Source organism: Symsagittifera roscoffensis, chromosome 1 (assembly GCF_963678635.1).
Source record: "Symsagittifera roscoffensis chromosome 1, txSymRosc1.1, whole genome shotgun sequence".
Classification (NCBI taxonomy): domain Eukaryota; kingdom Metazoa; phylum Xenacoelomorpha; order Acoela; family Convolutidae; genus Symsagittifera; species Symsagittifera roscoffensis.
Window position 1 is genome coordinate 92,566,831 of NC_087062.1, and position 19,992 is coordinate 92,586,822.

The 19,992-nt window shown below is 37.3% G+C and overlaps 2 protein-coding genes across 2 annotated transcripts; both read right to left on the reverse strand.

Annotated features, from left to right (window-relative positions):
- Positions 1-14,300: 14,300 nt before the first annotated feature.
- LOC134852634 (glutathione S-transferase class-mu 26 kDa isozyme-like) lies at positions 14,301-15,271 on the reverse strand. Its single transcript, XM_063868562.1, has one exon. It carries the CDS (start codon positions 15,135-15,137, stop codon positions 14,433-14,435), a length of 705 nt encoding a protein of 234 aa, XP_063724632.1. The 5' UTR covers positions 15,138-15,271; the 3' UTR covers positions 14,301-14,432.
- Positions 15,272-15,457: 186 nt separating this feature from the next.
- On the reverse strand, positions 15,458-19,907 carry LOC134852586 (serine/threonine-protein kinase PLK1-like). Its single transcript, XM_063868559.1, has 2 exons — positions 18,636-19,907; positions 15,458-16,950 (listed from the first exon to the last, which is right to left on the reverse strand). Exons 1-2 carry the CDS (start codon positions 19,204-19,206, stop codon positions 15,575-15,577), a joined length of 1,947 nt encoding a protein of 648 aa, XP_063724629.1. The 5' UTR covers positions 19,207-19,907; the 3' UTR covers positions 15,458-15,574.
- Between the last annotated feature and the right edge of the window lie 85 nt (positions 19,908-19,992).

The following is a 19,992-nucleotide window of genomic DNA, read 5'->3' on the forward strand; positions in this document are numbered from 1 at the left end:
TCCACAGAAAACAATTTTCATACGTAATGACAAACCAAAAGTAAATTTGAAAGATGATAAATTCATATCGCAGCTATTCAAACCAAAAAACGAACGTGAAAAATGGAACATTAATAACAACACAAAAAATCATCTAATAGTATTTCTCTTCTAAAAAAACTCCATCTGAAAAATCATGAAAATAGCTTCCAGATGGCAAATCTTCTTAAACATTAACTTTTAATTCAACACTAGGTTGTTTCTCTGAAAAAGACACAAAGAGCTATCTTATTGTAGAACCACGTCAAACCAAATTTAATTACAAAACTCCATTTTCATTTACAAATTATAACTCCTTTAGGAAGTAAATGAGAACTTCTCATACTTGATGTAAAAAAAACACAAGGCCCATCTGACACTCCATCATGAGCTCTTACATATGGCTGCAATGAAATCTACACGTATCTCACTTTTCTTCTGAATGAATACCTGAAAAACAAGCTTTTTTCACAAGCTAAAATAGCGATCTCTCTAAAAATACAGGTCTTTCTCACTTACTGGAGTACTATCGGAAGTGTTTGAAAAACTAATCAATAAACAAATTAATGAATATCTTTTATCTCAAAACCTTATCAGAAACACTCAGTTTGGCTTAAAAACATCATACTCGACAATTTTATTTCGCACGAAGCATTTAGAAAATCCATTTATACCAGTAAATTTGTCGCCTGCTCATTATTAGATCTCTCGAAGTCAGTTGATTCTATCAAACTTAAACAACTAAGAATTTCTGAACCTGCTATAGACCTAGTAAATTCTTTCATAAGCGACTGCTGCCAGAATATAACAAAAATAACACTGAATCCGATTGGATCTCGCTTCATCGAGGTTTTCCACTGTATTAGAACTTCTCATTTTCGACCTGTACATCAATGCTCTTAGCAAGGAACTTAACTCATGGAAAGTAGTACAAAATGCAGATGACACAATTCTCGTCTGTTACGATAAAAAGATCGAAACTGGCTAAATGAAATTGGAAAAAAAAATGCAAAATTTTATCAAAATAATTTCTGAGATACTTGCTCCACCTTAATGCCAAAAAACAGCCTATCATATTCAGCAGAAAACATGTTCAAAAAGATTTTAAAAATACACAATTGCCTTGGACAAAAATATTATTGAAGAAAAAGCCAATGTGATATATCTCGGAGTAATATTACACCAATTTTTGACATTTCTAGGCAAATTTTGACATTTCTAGACGCTCAAGCATTTTAAACTTGTTGTGATCGTGGAAAATTCGATTCATCATCTGATCTTGAATTAAAACACAATAAATTGTCAGAAACAATGTTTCTTGACTGGAAAGTAATTTGCCATTTCTGGAGAATAAAACAACTTTTATTACCAGCTAACCAAAAAATTCCATACGAAGACAATCACTTTAACATGAACACAAGAAATAAAAAATTATATTTTGTCGAAAGATTTATTGCGCAAAAGATTGAAATCTCTTTTTTTTTAAAAAAAATGAATAACAATTTGGAACAGGTTACATGATGACAAAATCAATTTCAAGAATATCCTTACTTACAGAAAAGCAAAAACAACTTATAAGAAATATTTCTGACTTTTATTTTAAGATGATCCAACAATGCCAACCTATGGAAAAGTTTCATGGAAAGCGTTCAATTTTTTCAGTGAAAGTTCCGTAAGATTGTGATACAATCAATTATTATGCTTAAGATTTGTATTCTAATATTTTGCTGTATTTGAAAAAATATATATAATCATAATTTAACTTACACTTGTACATTTTAAAATACTTTCAACTGACAATTAAAATGTTTTTTAAAGACTTCCTGAAAAAACGCAAGACCTTAATATGTTGTTATTACTTTGTTCATAAGCACTTAAAAAGGCAACGCTAACTTTCATTTACATTTTTAGCCAAGTTTTTAAAAGATTCCTTTCCATTCCCATTGCCCCTCTTGAACGTTAGGAATGGAAAGGAATCTTTTAAGAACTTGGCTAAAAAATGTAAATGAAAGTTAGCGTTGCCTTTTTAAGTGCTTATGAACAAAGTAATAACAACATATTAAGGTCTTGCGTTTTTTCAGGAAGTCTTTATAAAACATTTTAATTGTCAGTTGAAAGTATTTTAAAATGTACAAGTGTAAGTTAAATTATGATTATATATATTTTTTCAAATACAGCATTGAAAAAATTTGCTGTATTTGAAAAAATATATATAATCATAATTTAACTTACACTTGTACATTTTAAAACACTTTCAACTGACAATTAAAATGTTTTTTAAAGACTTCCTGAAAAAACGCAAGACCTTAATATGTTGTTATTACTTTGTTCATAAGCACTTAAAAAGGCAACGCTAACTTTCATTTACATTTTTTAGCCAAGTTCTTAAAAGATTCCTTTCCATTCCTAACGTTCAAGAGGGGCAATGCATTTTCTGTTTCTAGAATGGGGCGCTATACTAGTACATAACCATAAATTGGACCATTGTTTGCAAACAATACTCAGAAACAATTTGAAGCTTCGTGTAATATACGTGTACTAGTATAGAAAACTTGTAGATCTAATTACATGTTGACTCACCTACTGACATGTTTGGGGACAAGTGAGCGGCTAATTCAAAGGATGCGTCGCTTAAAGCAGACTCGACCAAATGGTCAGCCAATGATTTCAATTTTTCATGGGTTGAGCTTATTTCTTCATTCATTCTAACTAAAACTACACGAATAAACAACACCGCAACCGACTAGCTTTACACATCAGATGCATAATTACTCAGCAATTGCACATCACACTAGAGTCCAAAGAACTATTTAAACTAGCGTCAGCTTAGTATATTATTACAATCCTTCTTTTTTTGCAACCTAACTCGCAATTAAAAAGGTTCATTAAAAAGGATCACTTATTTGGAAATTTCATTTTAGCATGGAAAATTGCATAGCATCTGTTCTTTGCTTTTTTTAAATATTTTTTTATTTTTAAAATGACGCGAATCAAATAATCAGAAGGTCAAAATTATCATAGTAACCGAGGTTACAGTCAGGAGTCCCTTCACCACGTATTCCAGTCAAAATCCTTGGAATTTTTTAAATATGGAAGTGATAATGATAAAAGAAGATGTCAAATGTTGATTTCCTTACAATTAAAATCGATACGGGTTACGTTTCTTCAGAAAGAACACGCAACTCGACACAAGAAAATATAATATAAAAGTGTTACAAATAAAAAATATCGGCGAAAATTATTTTGTCATTTATTGTTACGAGAACGCAAGCGGCGTTCGCAATCTGTATTGCCAGGGAAATTCTGTTTTAAAAGCTGACTGCTCTGGGTTCCTCAGTGCACATGCTTAGGTTCTTACAAAGCTTTCTCAAAAAAAATTCTGTGCTTGGGCCGGCCGCGCCCTGAATCTCAAAAGCTAGCGGTTGAAAAAGATTCCCATCATCTACTAGATCTTTAAAATTGTCATATTTTCGCTCTTCCGCCTCAACGGCAGCCGCACCAGGGTTATAAACAGACCCGGCACTAATTCTACTAGGAGCTAAGGGGTCTACTACCGTTACATCTCACAAGAGCTGCTTACCAACAGCCCATGGAACGAGCGTCAAACCGTCTGGTCGCTTCTGATCGGTCCTGTAGAGGTGTCGTGTTTCTAAAACAGACGGAATGTGAGTAGAAGATAAACTCTACGTTATAAAGGCATTCAGGTTTGAATGCCTAGAGAATCTCCCTGCACTTTTGAGGAAAGAAAGACCATGCCAACCATCCTCGGTAACGTATTTTCCGCACACGCACTTATGCCGTTCGCATCTTTTTGAGCCTAATCGACGTCCTATCGCCATTCTGAGTTGTTGGTTTGACAGTGTTAATCTTAATTTTTTGCACGGGATGACGTTCAACCAATGGGAGCCAAATCTATCTTGAAACGCGTTGAATTTTTTTACGTCTGTTGATTTGAGTCGTAAATTCAAGTCTGCAAGGAGTTTTGGCATGCCAAAGCAATTTTTCAGGAGGTAAAACCATAATAGGCGTCTAGTTTGTCAATAACATCGGGCATTTTTTCAAGCTCTTTAATTTTCCCGTCGAGCAATTCTTTTCGGCAAAGTTCGCCTATTGGAGATCGTAAAATGGAGAATTTTTATTTTTTTTTATTTTGGGGTTTAATTTTCGAAATTGTGTTAAAATTGAACTATACTGTGTACCCGTAGTCGGTATCAAAAAAACAAATTTTGCACTTCTCAGTCTTCTTGCTCAAGCCAAAAAAGTGTCCCGATTTCAAAATGTTTTCGAGGTCCCGGAGTACTACCTTATAGTCGTCGGCCAAATTTCCATCAACTAAATACCAGATGTTAATTTTAGACTACAACTTTTTGCCTAGTGACTGAATTGTTTCCTGCATACAGGGGTGGGGCTTCAGGATCCCCTTGCTGAGTTCCGTCTTCTGACATTATCACAGAGCTTCCGTAAATAAGGTAACTAGATTTACTAAACGCGCAGTGTGTGTAATTATACAATTCAGGGCGATTTGAAAAAACATGATTAAGCATTGTTTCTCTATTGAGAGAGTTTTCTGCTCCTCGTTTGGTACCGCATCCTACCTGTACGCTTCCGAAAAGCTTTTGTTGCTCGTAGAGGGCCTTGCTTCCAGCGCTTTTAGACGCGATACATCTCAGTGTGTTTCCAATGGCAATCGGTCCAACCCTCCGTCTATTTTTATGAGGGCGATAAACTTTGCGCCAAAAAAGAAAGGTCTTAGGGGTTCGTGTATTTGCCATCTCCAGTGAGGTTTATCAGCTTAGTAAATGTTATCTGCTTTATGATCCCTTCAAATGTTGTCTGCTTTTTTTTGTGGCTAGTGCTTGATAACAATTGAGCCTCCGTGGATGAGTGGTTAGTGGATGAGATCCTCAGACGCTCCCGAATTTTTATCATTTCTAGGCTTAATTCTAATTTTTTTTATTTCACTTTGGAAGAGGAAGACTGTTGGAAAGGTCCTACTTGTTGGAAAGGAAGACACAATGCCATACCACCCCCTCTATTTTCGAACAAGTAAACGCCAAGACAGTTCAAAAAAAACCCTGAAAGCGCACAGAAGCCACGGTCCCACAGGTCTAAATGCTTGCGAATGGAGAAGGATTTTAACTCACTTCCACCAGACATCCATTGATCTTTGCCAAACAATTGCAAAGCTATCTTATACTACAGAGTTGACAAGTTTTCTGCAGTGTAGCTAATTGAAACCAGCCATTACTCGACTGGGAAAATTCACCGAGTAATTTCCAAAAAGTACTTGAATTCGCACTTCAAATACTCGAATGTAAAAAACATTCACCCGTTATCTCTTCTCTTTCTTCTTAGGGGTAATTTTTTATGCTGAATTCGAAAGTGATCATGTCCTAGGCTAATGGTTTATGCTGAATTTTTCTGAGATCACGGTGAAAACACTTTTAACATGAAAATTAAATGGGGGAAACAAATAACAGTAAGTATTTATAACACAGAGTGACAGTTCTTGTGTAGAAAGACGTTTCGGTCGTGGGTTCTCGGCGACAAACGTGTCTGCAAGTGATTCCTACTCAGTCGCCCGAAGAATAAAAGTTTTTCTGGGTCATGCTCCCTGATTTCAGATTCTTAGCAACATTCTTAACAATATCAGCATAAGTTGGCTTTGACCGTCTATTGAATGTCGCAATTGTAAAGGGAGTAGAAATTGTGGCGTCATAGTTGTGTTCATCTGCTGGGTCTTGCCTGTGTGATGATGTTGCCTCTAATCCTTGCTCGTCCTCCCTAGATGCCATGATTTTTGTTCTTAGAAAACGGTAAAAATGACCGTCGTTGTGAGTCAGGCCTCTTTGATGACGACTTTACAATAAACACATTGTCTCACCTCCGATTTAAGTCCGTTCACAAACTCCATCAAAAAGTCACTGTATACTGCGGATTTGATTGTAATCTCCTTCTTCCACTCTATTTGAGGTAGCTTCGGGCGTCCGGGAACTTAGATTTGCCATCCGTTTCGGAATCTGACATTTTTTCATAAAAATAATTGAAAAATAATTTTTTTTTGAAAATGTTTTAAAAAATTTTAACTTTTATAGAAAAAAAAATATATATCAGTCAAATTTTGAACTAATGTCAAAATGAGCTAAAAGCTAAAAGCAATGCTCGAATACTATTCAATACTCAAAAATTCTCGAAAAAATACTCGTCATCTTTAAATACTCGAACTCAGAAACTCGAAATTAGGATTAGAATACTCGAACTCGAATTCGAATACTCCAACTCGGCTTGAGTACTCGGTACTCGACTCGTATACCCAGCTTATACAAAAGCAAGTAAATTTTTTACTCATGAGAACCTAACGGGGTACAAATTGGGCCGTCCGATAGCTCTGGACAAATGTAGCGGTATTGTTAAGGGCGAGGTTCTGAGACTAATAATTGGCAAAACAATCACCCAATGCATAAAATCAGACGATAAAAGTCTCGGAAAAATTTTCCTTCTCACCTTAGACCAGAAGCGTGGAATCAATTATGCAATCCAAAGCTTGAGGAACGAGTTTGAAAAACAGGAAACGGACGCCATACTACTTATATATGCAGAAGACGACCTCAATACGCTGAATAAAAATTTGCACTAAAAAATGTAGCAGTACTTTTTCCGGCACTAAAACATGCGCTAGCCAAATCATTCAAAAAAAAACATCCCCCAAAATTACTTGTCAGTAGCAGGAGGAACAATCATCGAAAAGGTTATGTTCAGATAAGAGACAATTCCACAGGTCGAGCTCCTGCAAAAATCAAATATCACCCACAAATGGCACGCAGACGACGAAGTGCTGCAGGTGATCATAAGAGTCTCCGTGCAATACGCGACAACATGGATGTGGATGGTAAGGCTTTCATTACAGTGTGAAACCTTCCAAGTGTCAACTCAGTAAAAGGAAAACCGTCGGGAATGCGCCATAAAGGTATTCGAAATTACATATCAAACAAAGATAGATGCTTTTAGACTCCTCGAATCAATTATTGGAACACCATCAGCTTGCGATTAAAACCTGGAAAGGGAAAATGAAAAGACATCCAACCCTATAAAATAAGCTAGATCAAATCCAAAATAGATAAAACATCACCACAAAATGCGTACCCCTGCCACACAGAAGGAGTTCAAAAAAAATTAAACTTTCTGATCAGAACAACTTTGAAAGCATTTAAGGAAACGGATGAAACTGAGATAAACGTAAAACAGCACCTACTTCCTAGTATTCATGGTAAAAACCATACATCCGATGGTGATCGCAGCTTTTTTGAACTACCACTAAGATTGGGCGGATAAGACCTCCTCAGTAACTCGGACTTTTCCAGTTACGAGTGGTCACGAGCCTCCTGTGATCCGTCAGATAACAGCGATCATGAAATACTTGAAATGGAACAAACTCTGATGAACAGAAACATCAAAACTGAGAAGCAGAACATCAAATTCTCATAAAAAGCTAAAATTATGGGAAGCTGTCCGTCAGAAAAAAAAACGTACAATAAATCTAGCATCACAGAAAGAAGCATCAAACTGGCTGAGCGTGCTATCCTTAAAAAAGTACAGTTTTTCCCTCGACAGATTAGAGTTTAAAGATGTTTTACATCTGAGATTTGGATGGGAGCCGCCAAGCACTCCGCATACATGCCCATATGGACAACCGTTTACACTGACTCACTCTTTACACATCCCCAAAGGTGGATGCACTCACCTCAGAGATAATGAAATTAGCGACACTCCTGGACGACGTATGACATGATGTATGTTCAAATAGAGCCGAAACTTCAATCGTTGGAAGGCGAGATTTTTCACAACAAAACAATTATTACTGAAGATGACACTCGACTTGACATTAAGCCAAATGGAATATGGGCAGGCCGATTCAGCCGAACCTTTTTCGATGTAAAAGTTTTCAACCCCCATGCTCATTTTTGCCCCAAAAACATTATCTGACGCCTACAAATATCATGAGTGTCTCAAAACAGTAAAGTAGCTACAAAGAGTTCTGGATTGGGAACACAGCAGCTTTGTTCGACTAATTTTTGCGTGTAATGGAGGAGCAGCACCAGGCTCTACAAAAACTGTCCAGAAACTAGCAGAGAAGTTAAGCGAAAAACGGAACCAAACATACTCCGACACAATAAACTTTATATGAACCAAAATCAGTTTTGCACTTCTGTGAAGTGCAATCTTCTGCCTCATGTGGTAACAAAAAACTTAAAAACATATCCAACATAGTCAATTCTATCGTTACTATAGTCAAGGAAGGTAGATTTTAATAAATATTTCTCTGGATGGTATAAAATCGACTGGATTTAATAGTAAAGTTTTGCCGATGTATTTATGTAGCGTTGGTATGGCCCTAACCAGCCAGTGGACGGACCGTCGCATGACGGAAGAGCCCAATTTATTGGATGTGTTTTTGCACTTTAGAGAGCTGCTTTTTGTCGAGCTCTTGCTTGTTTTTTGAAGCACTGCTTTACCTCTATTAGACAACTGTTCCCACAATAAACGGAAAACTTCATGAGCATGATTAGAAATGAACTCAGAAAGTGCATAAATACCTACTGGTATTCAAAATTGTTTTATAATTATCGATGCACTTTTTTGTTATAAGGGCATTTGAAGACTTCTCCTTGGGATGAAGCAACAAGGGAAGCTTAGATAAAAATTATTTTTAGAAAGTTTTCGCAAATACCTGCAGGCTCTTGCAGCTAAGGCTTCTCCTGAAAGTGACATTGTTTATCTCTAACAGAAAAATAGAAAAACTGTACGGATGGTTAGCAGGTTGTAAAGATGGCTGGATGAATCATTGAGTTTTTAAATCATTTGCTGGCTGATTGAAAGGGTGGATTGAACGCAGAATCCACAGCTAGATGGACACATGGATGATTGTCTAGAAGAGTTGCTGGACTTTTAATTGTATGAAGAGAATTCTATGATTGAAGGGATGGATGGCTTGCGTGATGGTCTGATTGTAGAATGACTGATTGCATGTACGAATGGCTTCATAGTTGGATAGCTGAATGAAAGAGAGGATGGATGGATGACAAGTTGATTGAAAACCTAGATGTGTTGATGCCTGGACATATGGTTGGCTGAATGATTTGAGTGATGAATGACAGGTTGGTTGAAAGGCTACATGGATCGATGGCTGGATATAAAACTGGATGGACGGCTAGATGGATTGATGGCTGGATAGATGGATGGATAGATAGTTGAATTGGCGGATAGCTGAATGGATGGCTAGATGGATTGATGACTGGTTGGCTGACGAGCTACAAGAATTTATGGTGGATATGGATGGCCAAAAGCCTGGATTATTATTTAGGATGAAAAGAAGCATGAATGAATGTATGCAAGGCATGATGGATAAATGGAAGGCAGGATGAATGAACGGCTTGATTGATGAAAGGCTTGATGAATGTATGAATGGTTTCTTGAGTGTATGCATGGGAGTAATAAGATGGGCTAGATCGGCGGAGGGATTGCTGGGTGCATAGACGGCAGGATAGATGGACGAATAGATGGCTAGATAGCTGGTTGAATGGGTGTTTCGTTCGAGTGATGAATTGCTTAGAGTAGTGGGTTAATTGATAATTGGCTGCTTTGATGGATGGATACTTGTACTCGAATGATTGGTTTAATGACTGACTGGATAAATAGAAGTCGGGATGGAATAATTGATGGCTGATGAACGGATCATCTTGATGAGTGCCCTGATGAATGAATGGTTGGACAGATGGATGGCTGGTTGGAGGGATGACTAGATAGATGGATGGTTTGATGGATGGATGCTTAGAGGATTGAGCCAATTGAAAACAGACTGGCCTGATGGTTAATCGCTTGATGAATATAGATTTTTTGATGGATATGTGGTTTGATGAATGAACTGCTATTTGGGAGGGTAGCTATATCGAGGGATGGTTAGTTAGATGTATGATTGGCCGATTGGATCTCAGAATATTGAAAAAATCTGAGCAGTCAGACTTAGAGGCAATATATGCAATCCACGAGTAAGTTCATATTACACCGCCATCAATTAGAAAGTTTCAACAGGTGAAAAAAACTGATAAAATCAGAGCTTTAAAAATTTCTAAATATAGAAAAAACAATGTCTTGAAAATTGAAAAGAAGTAACCCTCATTGAATGTAGGACGTTTCTGCAACTTCGTCATTATCGCATGTTGGCCATATCTATAAGGTCTGCCATATCATGTAGGCCGTATCTGTATCTTTAGGCCATATCTGTAACATATCTGATTCTTGACGTTTCTCTGACATCACAGCACCAAATTGTTGACAATTTCAAATTTCGACAATTTTTTTTAGTCTTCGAAAAATTTAGGTATATAATTTTGAATAAAACCTCTGAAATAACTTTTTCACCCTCTGAAACGCTGAAACGAAAAACTCTCGTTATTTTATGTGAAGATGGATGAAGCCAACTTTTTCATTAGACTACACTGCAATGCCATCCTTTTCCACTCCTAGGCTGGCATCATAGCTACAGCCATAGAATCGAGCTTTTCATTAAGCCTAACAATTAAAAGCTGTAAAATCGAAAAAAAACCTGAGAAGCATTGCAATTTACGACATAGCTTACACGAGTAAAAACACTTCTGTAAAGCGTGCACAGTTCAAAAAAAGCTGTCACACACATTCAAGTATGGTCGATTCGCGTCATCTCAATTTTTGCAATAAACTAATCCGAAAAACAAATAACTACATCCTACATAAAAGTCTAAGTATTTCGCGATAGCTGGAAATCGACTCTTTCAAATAAAAGTTGAATTTAAGATGATTTTGTTACTAAAAAGTGCGAGTAAGTGAAATGAATAAAAAATGCGAATTGTAACATGCGTTTATAACTTAGATTCCTTGTTAACACAATACCTTATCATTTGAAACATGCTTTGTTTGCTCCAACATTGCGCCTCCGTTGATCTTTGATCAACCATACATTTTTTGTTTTTTATCTTTTATCGTCTTTCATTGGCAATTTCCGTAATTTTGAAATCGGTAGTTTACTAAGCTTCTAATTCCGTTTATACTTGCACTGCTCCAACAGACTATCGTTTCCGGTATACACACTTCCACGAACGATTCTAAGAGGCCATTATAAAGGGGTTATATCATCACCAATTTTGAATACTCAATCTCCTTTTTTCAAATTCTTTTCTATCTACAAGGTTGTTATTACGGTGTTGCATAACGCAGAATTATTCAGAATTTGATTTTTTTCTCTCAAATCTGCAATCAATTTATGCAAGTATTCGATTTTTTTTCCGGGGCAGTTTTCATCTATATTAAGCTCATCAAAGGTAGGATAAAACACAATGGTCTATTCGATTGACTCAAAAGCATCAGCAGCATTGATGAAGTGAGCGGCAAAGTGTCTTTAGCCTAATCCGAAATCATTGTGATCAGTCTTGATTTGAGTATAGCTTCTACCTGACAAAGCACTGTGCAACTCATTCTGGTCTCAACTGTGCATCTCATCTGGTCTTCTGTTGCCGTTTGGCTTGGGATATAGCAATTTCATTGTTTGAACAGCAGCTTCCTTCAGAACTCCCAAACTTGAAACCCTTGCAAGTATAGTTGTCCAATGAATACCTGAATCTCGGACATGATCAGGATGTCTGTCTGTCTGTTGGTTTTCTTGTAAAAGTCTCCTCACTTAAAGAAGCTCAATTGGTGATTCGACGAAGTTGAACGCACTATCTGTGAAAGTCTGCTAGGAGCATCCTCGCCAAGAATGGAACCCTCTGATAACCTTCAAAAATGCTTATGTCTCCTAGGTTTTTTAAAGAAGAAACTTAAAAATTCGCTTTAGTAGAAAAGCAATTGAAAACTACTATGTAACACTTGAATAATTGATCGGCTTCCTTGTAATACATTGGTACGGCTGAGTCGATACCAATATAGGAGAGTAATGGTCATGTTTTGACTCTCTCATTCAGGTATTTGCCGATTAGCTGATTCATTTCTCTGCTATGATACTTGAAGCCTGTAATGAAATTGCCTATCATTGCTCGCATCAAAGTCTTGACGCGTTTGATCCAGATCTGACGACGACTGTGAGCAACAGTTGCCCGCAACCCAAAATGTGGTTGAACAAGGTGAATACGGCAAATCACATTTCTCGAGAAATGAGTGCTCGCAGTTGAGATTATCTAAAGTTTTGCTTTCTCGCTTAGCCAATCAGCTACTGTCAGACATCAACAAATGTTAAGCTATCCATTATCTTCTATTAATGGATATTGTTGAAGGAGGCTTGATGTTCCGCTAATGTCTTGTCAGTTTTTGATTGTTTTCATTTCTGCGTCGAAATGGTTCTCTTGAACGGCTAAATGATTAAGGTTGAGTCCTAATTTTTGAAGTTGATTGCGATATTCGGTATTCTTCTTCAGAAGTTGCAGGGCGAAATTTGCTACTAGAGCTCCGATGCGTAGAGTTATACCAAAGTATCACTGTTGTTTAAAATCGGAGAACTTTGTTTGTCTATCCAAGATTTTTTGTTGCTTTCGTCCTCATCAGCTGCCTGAGTGACCAGGATGGTTTCGTCGAATGACTATTTGAGCTCGTTATTTTTCGTCATTTGCATGGAAAATGCTGGTTGTGCTCAAATACTAACTTCACTGGTGGGCAACCGAGAGGATCGTGACTACTAAATTTGCAAGTTTTGTAGTTCACCTGCTGCTACTGCGAATTGTATGATTGGCTGTGTTTGGATGTTGCGGAAAATGTTTCGGCTTGTTGACTGGTATATTCTGTTGAAACCTGGCATTTCGATTGGCCTAAAAATAAATTGTCTGTTTGGATCCGAATCAAGCAAATGCTAATGTTGAAGCTTTCGAGGTGCTGCCATCTACTACCAATTTTGTTTGGTTTTAGGGCACTTTCCAGGAGTTACAGCCCGGAACTATTGAACTAATTTTCTTTTTGGAATGCAAACTGTCGTCTTTGGGGCAGGTTGTGAAATGGCAGCAAGAAATGAAGTGCGGCTTCCCTCGTTGAAGTTGTCCTGGCATAGATAGCTGCTCCATTAGCCATCTCCGAAGCATCGCAGAAAAGATGAACTTTGGCTTGCTGAAAGCTGTCTATGGCCAAGTACCGAGGTACAGCCGATCAAGATAGAAGACTTAAGCTATCCAACCAGTGTTGGAATTTATTTGCGTTATGTGCCGCATTACCGTCTTCCCATTCCAGATCTCCATCCCAAATTTTTGGAACAACTCTTGGGCGTTATCATTACAGGGGTCACTAGTCAAAATGGATCAGAAACCTTTTCCCAAATTGTTCGCTATCATCCGGCGAGTGATTGCAGGTTGTCGAGTGTTTTTGGGCAAAGCTAAAGAGTTGCCCTCAAGCAAATTAGATCACTTTCTGTATGTTATTCTTCTCTCTTTGGAGTCTTTATTGGGTGGAGTCAATATTGTGTTTTCGGGTGGAGCTAGGGTGGAGTCTTTATTGTGTTTTCTGCGCATTAACTAAAATTGGTTAAAAAACTTGCTCTTCTTTGTCCAAAATTATCTTATTCGGGCATGGTAGAAACAAGCTCTAGCCCCCTTTTTTCCTTTCTTTCTTTTCAAAATCTTTTTTTGTTCTGCTATTTTTAATGTTTTTACGACGAATGTAGTCTTTTGCGCCTACTTTTGTTAAAAGCCTTCAATTTCTTCCTCTCATCTAGCCACGCACAAAAAAAAAACACAAATTTGCAAAAAAATGCTTTGTTAGTTTTTAATACGGTCAGAACTTTCTGTCTTATTGAGATAGGTTCTTAAACTTAGAAAAAAAATTTCAAATTGATTTACAAAAGCATATCAACTTTTCGATGTTTTGATATGAGGAACTTAATACGGAATGATAAAAAAAACTCAGGGTCTACACATGCTTAAAATAGACGCTTCCGACCTGTAGCAGTCTTGCAAATTTTTCAAGTTTTCTTTAACTTCATTTCTAGGAACAAATGTATCTTCTAACCTTCTGCTGAAATAACAAATTGTTTTTAAATAAAAAAAACCAAAAAACCCCACAACTCACCTCAGAATTAGTATAAAAAGAAAATGGCGCAGAAGTTTCCTTCAAAAAGTTTGAATTGGTTGATCACAAATGGATGTCGTTAAAAGTACCGAAGGCTGAGTAAGAAGTTCGAACTTACGAAAAGAATCATCCATACCCATATCCCCCCAACCACACACATACTCACAATCTTGCCACGAATCCCCTCAGTGGCTACAAAATACATCTTTGTTTTTATTTAATTCAAAATTTTTGACAATTCCATGATAATTATTCATATTATTTATTATTCGTGTGTCTCGATCATTTGTTGTTATTATATGAAAGTGTTCTTGTCTGTTTTCGTGTTCTTGTTCTTTCTACTGGGGTGGTTTTCCTGAGCCTCCGAAGGCTGCAATAGGATGACATAACTGGTACTTATTGAACTCAGCTCTCGAGGTGTACTCTTTTACAGACGGGATCTCCTCGAATCTCTCCTTGTACTTCTGAAGTCTCTCACATCCGTCCATCACAGTTGGTTCCAGAATCAAATAAGCATCCATCATGGACCATAAATGGAAGTCAGGATAAGTCAGTCGGTCTCCAAACAGCCACGTCTTCTCTTCCAAAAACTGATCCAGTTGTTTGAACACTCCGGTAGCCTGCGGAACGGATACTTGCTTCATAGTCTCGAACTGGTCGCGACTATAGCATGTCAAGAAGAAGAAATAATGAAGTTCAAGTTTGATCAGGTCTGCAACTTCATTCATTTTAGCCTCTTCCAACGAATTCTCAGCCCCCATTCCATATTTATTCGCCACATATTTCAAAATAGCCCCACTTTGTGCAATTTGGATATCCTTGTCAATGTAATAGGGAAGGTTCGGGAAATCCAGTCCCAGTTCCAGTTTTCCCTCGTGCCATGCCGGGTGAAGTTTTCCTCTCTCATCCATCGGGAAAGTTTCGAACTTATAAGGAATGCCTTTGTGGTACAAAATCATTCGGATTGGCTCGACCAAACCGCGGATGTCCCAGTATCCGAGACGAATTTCGGGTTCGGAGCTAACAGGAGCTTCGGCGGCCATTTTCGACAAACTTCTTGAACTGTTTTTCGTGTTTCGTTGTTTACACTAAACCGTATCTCGAATATAATGTCAATAGCTAAAGTGAACTTACGATTCAGCTTGGTTCATATCAAATACAGTTGGCAAATAGACCATTAGTTCTGCTGTGTCAGCATTAGCTTTTCAAAATACAACGTTTGAAAAGTGTATAATTTTCCTATGTGACAAAGATAAAATATTCCATCGATTTCTTTGAATTTTTAACTAACAAAACAACAGAAAACTGAAATTCGCTGACAGTTTTTAGATTCTTCCGTCTGAATTCTTATTACATAAAAAAATAAAGAACGAAATTTTAGAATTTACAAATATTTTGTATTATCAACTCCTGAGTGTAAAATGGAAAATTTTGAATTCAGAGTCGTTTTTAATAATCTACTTTCTCCGATATTTTTTTCTCATTTTTCAGGGAGTCCCTTTTTGGATGTGGGAGGTCGATTATGATGGCCAGTGAGGTGATTCTGATTATGATGATGATGGTGGTTGTGAGGATGCGAAGAGGTCACGCTATCTGAGCTGGCGGGCAAATTATGGGCTAACTTGTCGATCATCAAAAGTGCATATTTAAGTCGACTGTGCAGGTGCTTTGTAATCACTCCTGATCGGAAAGCAGAAGCACTGAATGTCCTGAAGTTTTTATCTTCATCAATGTAAGATATAGCTTGCATGACCGGACACAACATTATTTTAGAATGGCATTGGAAAAAGTTGATTTGGATGGTCCCATTACTTAAAAACAACACAATTGCGTTTCTTGTTCTGAACCAGGTCCTCAAAAAAGGCAATCGGCTTTTAACAACTTCGTCCACTGGTCGCTCAACGTCACCTCCTGTTTTCAACAAGTGTTCACTCATGTAACTTCTGAAATACTTCAACAACGTGATCTTCTTTTTCAGTTCACCTGGAAAATCGCTCATAGAGTGAAAGGTTTCCTTGTGTCTGTGGTCAATGAACTGAATGTTCTCCTCGTCCTGGAACAGCACCATTCGGCTATTGTCATTGAATAGGACTCCAACGGATCCATCGCATAGCTGGTAGCTCAGCCCATACTTGTCCGAATAGTCCACCCATTTGCTGACCCAGTAAATGGGAATCAGATCCGGAGACTCTTGGTCCTCGTTGAGCTTACTCACAAATTGGTGATCGTTCATTTTGTCAATGTAATGAATCATCGACTTCAGCTCCTGAAGATGTTTCATTGGCGAAACTTGGCTCATGTCGACAATATCGTCGCTTGATTTGTTCATACTGTTCGCTTTCCCGAGCGAGCTGGCGACTGTTTTCGGCCGGTTGATGTTCAAGTCGTTGATTGAAGAGCCGATACGAGACTTCGTTCCTCGAGACAGCTGGTTCATATTTATGTTGTCACCTCCGTTCACACTCTGGAGTGCTTTCCGTTTCATCTGATCCGACGTTTCTTCCGAGTTGTTACTTGCTGGGTTTTGGAGAAGATTCAATCTCGGTGTCATGTTAAGGCAGGAAGATGGCAACATTTTGGGCAGAAACCCATTTATCATAAATGGGTCCACCATAATGTCTCTTAGTTTCGGCCGTTTGCTCGGGTCGGCCGAAAGGAGCCTTCGTATTAAGGATGCGGCGTCATGGCCGAGCTTAGACGGGATATGGTAGTCGTTGGCTTTGATTCGCTCGTACGTGTCATTCAGAGTCTGTGTTTCAAAAGGAGGTTTTCCCACTAGCAGCGTGTACAGGATACATCCTATGGCCCAAATGTCAACTTCGTAGCTGTGCCCTTTCTTCTGCAATACTTCAGGGGCTGAAAAGAGAACATTATGTTTATTTTTCTGATTTGTATAAAAAAAATCGAAAAAAATTAACCAAATTCAAGTTAAACAATAATCTAAGAATACATTTCAAGCTAACCAATTTCAAGTTTAACAGTTAACTAATAATGTTTCGGTCACTTTAAAAGCAATTAGTGTTGCCTTAATTTTGATGCTCGTCCAAGTCATTAGTTCCAAGTAATTAATTTGTTTTTAATAGATTACTACTATCGTTGAACGGATGAGTCATTAATTTTTAACTTGAGAATCACTTCTGTATACGAGTGATTTTTCCGAATCTGTCTTTTTTTTACCGGACTACTTTTTTTACCGCGCTCTTGTTTCAATATTAGCATTTATTGGCTCTGAAAGCAGTCTTGGAAAACGTTTTGAGTCAGTCAATTATAGAAATAGTCAACCCGCTTCCGTCAAACTTTGTTCGCTATTTAGAACGATCGTAGGCGGCCATATTCGCGTGAATATTGTCAATTACCTCAGTTCGGATAGTCACCTATATCATGTTTGAAAAACTTCAAGAATCAGTTTTTGTAGATAGCGAAATCGTTTACTAAAAAATTTAAAATTCACAGGAGGAAAATGAGGCATAGGAAATCTGTTTGGTTGATTTAAGGTACCAATAGGATCGCTCGTAGGCTCGCTACTTATATTAAAGCATTTACAACTGTATTTAAAACTCATAAATCAAACTTCAAAAAATTTGGATCTACTTAACAATTAACCCTCCCCTCTTGGGTATCTACTGAAAAATTGCCACCCCTATATAAATTCTCCCAAAGTACAAAAAATTATCCTGTTATTTCTAAACGTTTGGTTTTTTCCTTCGGTGGAGCAAAGCCGATCAAATGGTACCTTTGTTTTATGTAAGTCTCAAAAAACTGTCTTGAAACGTAATTGTGCGATCCCTCTTGTTCAGAAAATCATTTTTGTTTTAGAAAGTTGCACGTTTTTGTGTCAGAAAAACTCCGATAAATTGTGCAAATGAAAGGAAAAATTTTTTATTACTAAAAGTATCGGCGCTCACTAGCTAGGTAAAGTACCAAGTGATGTATTTTGTGCAAGGTTACGCATTATTCAGAGCAAATAGTTTTCTTCAGTTCAATTTAGAATGATTTTTGTTTGTCGCTTACACTTTGGTGCAACAAAAAATTCGCGCTTTTAATCCCATTTCGAATTATAGTCGTGAAATTATCCCAAATTTAAACCAAAATAAATATAATTTTTCAAAAATTGTTCATAGTTGAAATATCTCTATTAATTTTGATCTCAGGAAAACGAATTTTCAGATGGTATCAAACGCTCACTTGAAAATTAAAAAATTGACTGAATAAAAACAAGACTGCTCGTATCAGGGCAAAGCCCTGACTGTTCTGACTGATCTTTATTTGGTCTCGGATAGTTTTTGGTAAATTAAAGATTGGCAAATTTTAACATTAGGCTGATTATACCAAAAAATAAGTGTTGCAATTTGAGTCATGCATGGAGTTAATAAAAATATCATCAATATCAGTATAACAGATATTGAAAATCTGGTTAACTTTATGACAGACTTTAAAAAACTAATTCTTCTGGTTACAACATTTTATCATTCACTCACGAGCTAAACAACATAGAGATTTTTACTTACTATGGTTTGGTTTCATTAGAAGAGTTATCTTACCGATGTAGTTTGGAGTTCCGCAGATTGTCTTTCTCCGGTCCTGTGGACTCTCAATCCTCGTGGCCAGACCAAAGTCCCCAATCTTCACCTGGACCAGGTCGTTCAAAAACAAGTTGCCCAATTTCAGATCACGATGCACCACCCCTCGCTCGTGTATGTAGCTCACAGACTGCAAAATCTGGTGAATAAAGTACCTCGCTTCCTCCTCCGTGATGGACTTGCGTCTCTTGTGCAGCTCCATCAGCGACCTCCGCTTGCACAGTTCCAGCACGATGTAAATGAAATCATTGTCTTCGAAGTGTGAATAAAACTTCACTATATGTGGGTGGTCCATTCTGCTATGGAGATTGATCTCCATTTTCATTTTGTCTTTCTGCTGGGGCTTCACTAAAAGTAACTTGGGCACAATTTTTCCCGCGTAAATCTGTCCGTTTGATTTGTCTGTTAGTTCGAAACATTTCGCGAAGCCTCCTTTGCCGAGGAAGCGTCCCTTCGTGTAACACGCCTTCGTAGTCGGGTCTCGGATCTCCTCGGGAATTGGAATGTCGGGGAATCGGTCTTTGCTAGACATTTTGTCCGCAGGTCGATTGAAGAACACTGGTCGAATAATGACGGTGAAATGAAATCAACACATAATCAATTTCTCAAATGAAAGCGGTTTCAAACCAATCGTTTTTCGATGCGCACAAAAAAACTCGAAAGGAACAGAAAGCTATAGTCGTAGAAAACTTAGATTGTCAATTTGAGCTGTTTTGAGTTTAGTTATTGAACAACGTTTTGCTATTGTCTATAAACGTGTTTATTTTTTATCAATTAATCAATTTTTTCGTGGAGGTTTGTAAGATAAAATCAAGTGGAATTTTTGACAAAAACAATACCATGTGCTAAACAGGTAAAATCAAGTCATTTTTTAAACTTTTGACTTACAAACACAGCAGCTCATACTGTCGATTATTTTTGATTAAAAATAAGATGGAGGCAACGTAGGTAACTTATAAAATAAATCATCCTGGCTGTCTAAATGAGCAAAATAACGCATTAACATTGTGAGTTTTTATCGTATTACTCAAAAATACATTCACGTGAATCGTTTTTATATTGTTAGTTAAACATTGAGACGTGTTTAACTTCAGCAATCAGACTATTTTCGTGGTTATATTTTTTGGCTCACAAATAACTATCATTCGAAAATAGCTCTAACACTTGTGGTAAACACAAGTCAGTTTTAGCTGCGTTACAACATGTTTGAAATGGTCCAAAACTGCAGTCAAATGATTGACCAGAGGCTTCAGTACTATATGTTTTTTGTATTTTCTTTAGACCAATTTAAAGTTTTTCTGAGGTAAAAATGGTAAAT

What these genes read in the sequence shown, in the direction of transcription:
- LOC134852634 (XM_063868562.1), bottom strand. Translation starts at nt 15,137, where the DNA reads ATGGCCGCCGAAGCTCCTGTTAGCTCCGAACCCGAAATTCGTCTCGGA.
- LOC134852586 (XM_063868559.1), bottom strand. Translation starts at nt 19,206, where the DNA reads ATGTCTAGCAAAGACCGATTCCCCGACATTCCAATTCCCGAGGAGATC. An exon ending in CGGAACTCCAAACTACATCG is followed by an intron (nt 16,951 to 18,635) that starts GTAAGATAACTC and finishes TTCTCTTTTCAG; the next exon opens with CCCCTGAAGTATTGCAGAAG.